Source organism: Telmatherina bonti, assembly GCF_933228915.1.
Source record: "Telmatherina bonti genome assembly, chromosome: 17".
In the NCBI taxonomy this organism is placed as follows: Eukaryota; Metazoa; Chordata; class Actinopteri; order Atheriniformes; family Telmatherinidae; genus Telmatherina; species Telmatherina bonti.
This window is the reverse complement of record NC_136615.1, coordinates 9,241,672-9,243,597: the sequence shown is the minus strand read 5'-3', so window position 1 is coordinate 9,243,597 and position 1,926 is coordinate 9,241,672. Positions and strand designations below refer to the sequence as shown.

Genomic DNA, 1,926 nt, shown 5'->3' with positions numbered 1-1,926 from the left:
AAATCATCTTTTCGTTGGAGCAAGAAAGAAATCCCACCCTCACTTCCGCTTTCGCTTTACTGCATCGCTGGCAAATGCTAATTTAGCTGAGCACTTAGTTTTTCATATTTAGGTTGCAAAACAATGACGTAGTGGTACAAGTGTTATCTCTTTCTTAAACAGTTGCTCATTGCTTCCGTATTGCAACCGCAAGTGCCATGCTATAGATTATTTAGCAGCACATTTGTTAATTAAACTGGGTAACAGAACTAGCGCTTCTTCTTCGCCTTCGTTTTTCTTCTTCTTCTTCGTCATTATGAAGTAGTTACACAAACCGTTTAAATATCTCTCTATCTCTCTCTCTCTCTCTCTCTCTCTCTATATATATATATATATGGAAATCATGTAAATAGGAATGAATACATAGTTTGAGCCATAGACATCATATATACGTGTATATGATGTCTATGGTTTGAGCTATGGGGTATTCCATACAATTCAAAGATTTTACATATAGTTTGAGCTCTTTTTTTTTTTTTTTTTTTTTTTTTTTTTTTTAAAGATCAAATTAGGGGAGCATTTCTGAACTTTACATTTGTGAATAAAAATAAATCGTTACCCATGTGGAGCCATATACGATGTCTATCGTATCGTATATGTGTGGAGCATAGACATTACATATGATGCAGACTGGAGATATGAATGTAGCATAAAGATTTCTTCCACAGAAGCACCCTTCAGTGATATTTTGGTAAATCAGTAACACTCAACTTGTTTGTAAAACAGACATTAAAACGAATGTGTCCAAACCTAAACCGTGATATTAATGAATAATTGTTTGTTTTTATTTTAAAACATATAATTGATTAAATATGTAATATAAAAAATAACTTTTAAACTTAAAAAATTATGATTAGTAGTTATTTTACATTCAAATGTTAAATCAGAAGCGGCAACAGTTCTAGGAACTAATGAGCCCTGCGACATCAGAGTAGGAATGCTTTTGCTGCGGTAGCACTTCCTGTCCCGTGTCAGGTCAAAATGTTGTGCTTGAGGGGGCTCGAAAGGCTTAAACCTGCTTTGTATCTCAGTGGAAACACAGGTGACTTCCCACTTTAAAACTTTTGAACTTATTTGGTTGCTTGAAATGTAATTCGATTTATCCCGTAAGTTTAGCATTGTGATGCTAACATGCTACTGCTGTCTCGCAGGTTACAGGAGTGTCACGACAGGTTTCGTTAAACATAAAGATGACATGGTAGGTTGCGTTTGGGAAATAAATAGTAAATAAATGTAATAATGTAAGTGGTCTCAAACCAGTGTTTGCTGAACGTTTTATGTTTTTAAGCTTGTGGACATGGAGAATCCTTACAAAGAGCCCCAGAAAGGCTGCATCCTTTGCAACGCTGCTGTGGACTTCAAAAACATCCAGGTATGCCAGGTGACATGTTTAACAGTTAGTAGATATGGGCAAATGAACAGTGTTGTCAGATCGTGTGAGAAAAACAAGCCCAAAAGAAGCGACCTGGCCCCTCAGAGGAAATAAATGGCCTCATCAACAACATGTTATCGTTCATATTCTGTGAAAAAAAGGCCAATAAATAATTAGTTAAGCCAGGGTATGTAAACTTATGAGCACAATTGAATATATCTTACATTTTATATAATTGGGAGCAAATCAGTTAAATTCTCCTGGCACACAGAAACTCTATTTCTAAGAGGTTTTTGGGGGTGGATGTAATTTTTTTTTCATTTTCATTTCATTTCATTTTTATTTATTTCATTCAAAACAACATCAAAATAAATATAAAATAAGACTGCAAATTAAATATGGCTTGAATGAAAAGGAACAGAATGAAGAACAATCTTATGATATCTGCCCCTTAATTTTATGATCATCCATTTAACAATATTCACATACAACATCCAGTTGTTCCTAAATTTGCA

The 1,926-nt window shown here is 34.4% G+C and overlaps 1 protein-coding gene across 1 annotated transcript in view; it reads left to right on the top strand.

Moving 5' to 3' along the window:
- Positions 1–998: 998 nt before the first annotated feature.
- The window catches only part of mrps18c (mitochondrial ribosomal protein S18C), a 5,180-nt gene continuing 4,252 nt past the window's right edge, over positions 999–1,926 (top strand). The window contains exons 1-3 of the mRNA XM_079256525.1: positions 999–1,081; positions 1,191–1,237; positions 1,328–1,411. Coding sequence (XP_079112651.1) covers positions 1,021–1,081; positions 1,191–1,237; positions 1,328–1,411 — 192 coding nt within the window. The 5' untranslated portion in view covers positions 999–1,020. The remainder of the gene's footprint in view (positions 1,082–1,190; positions 1,238–1,327; positions 1,412–1,926) is intronic.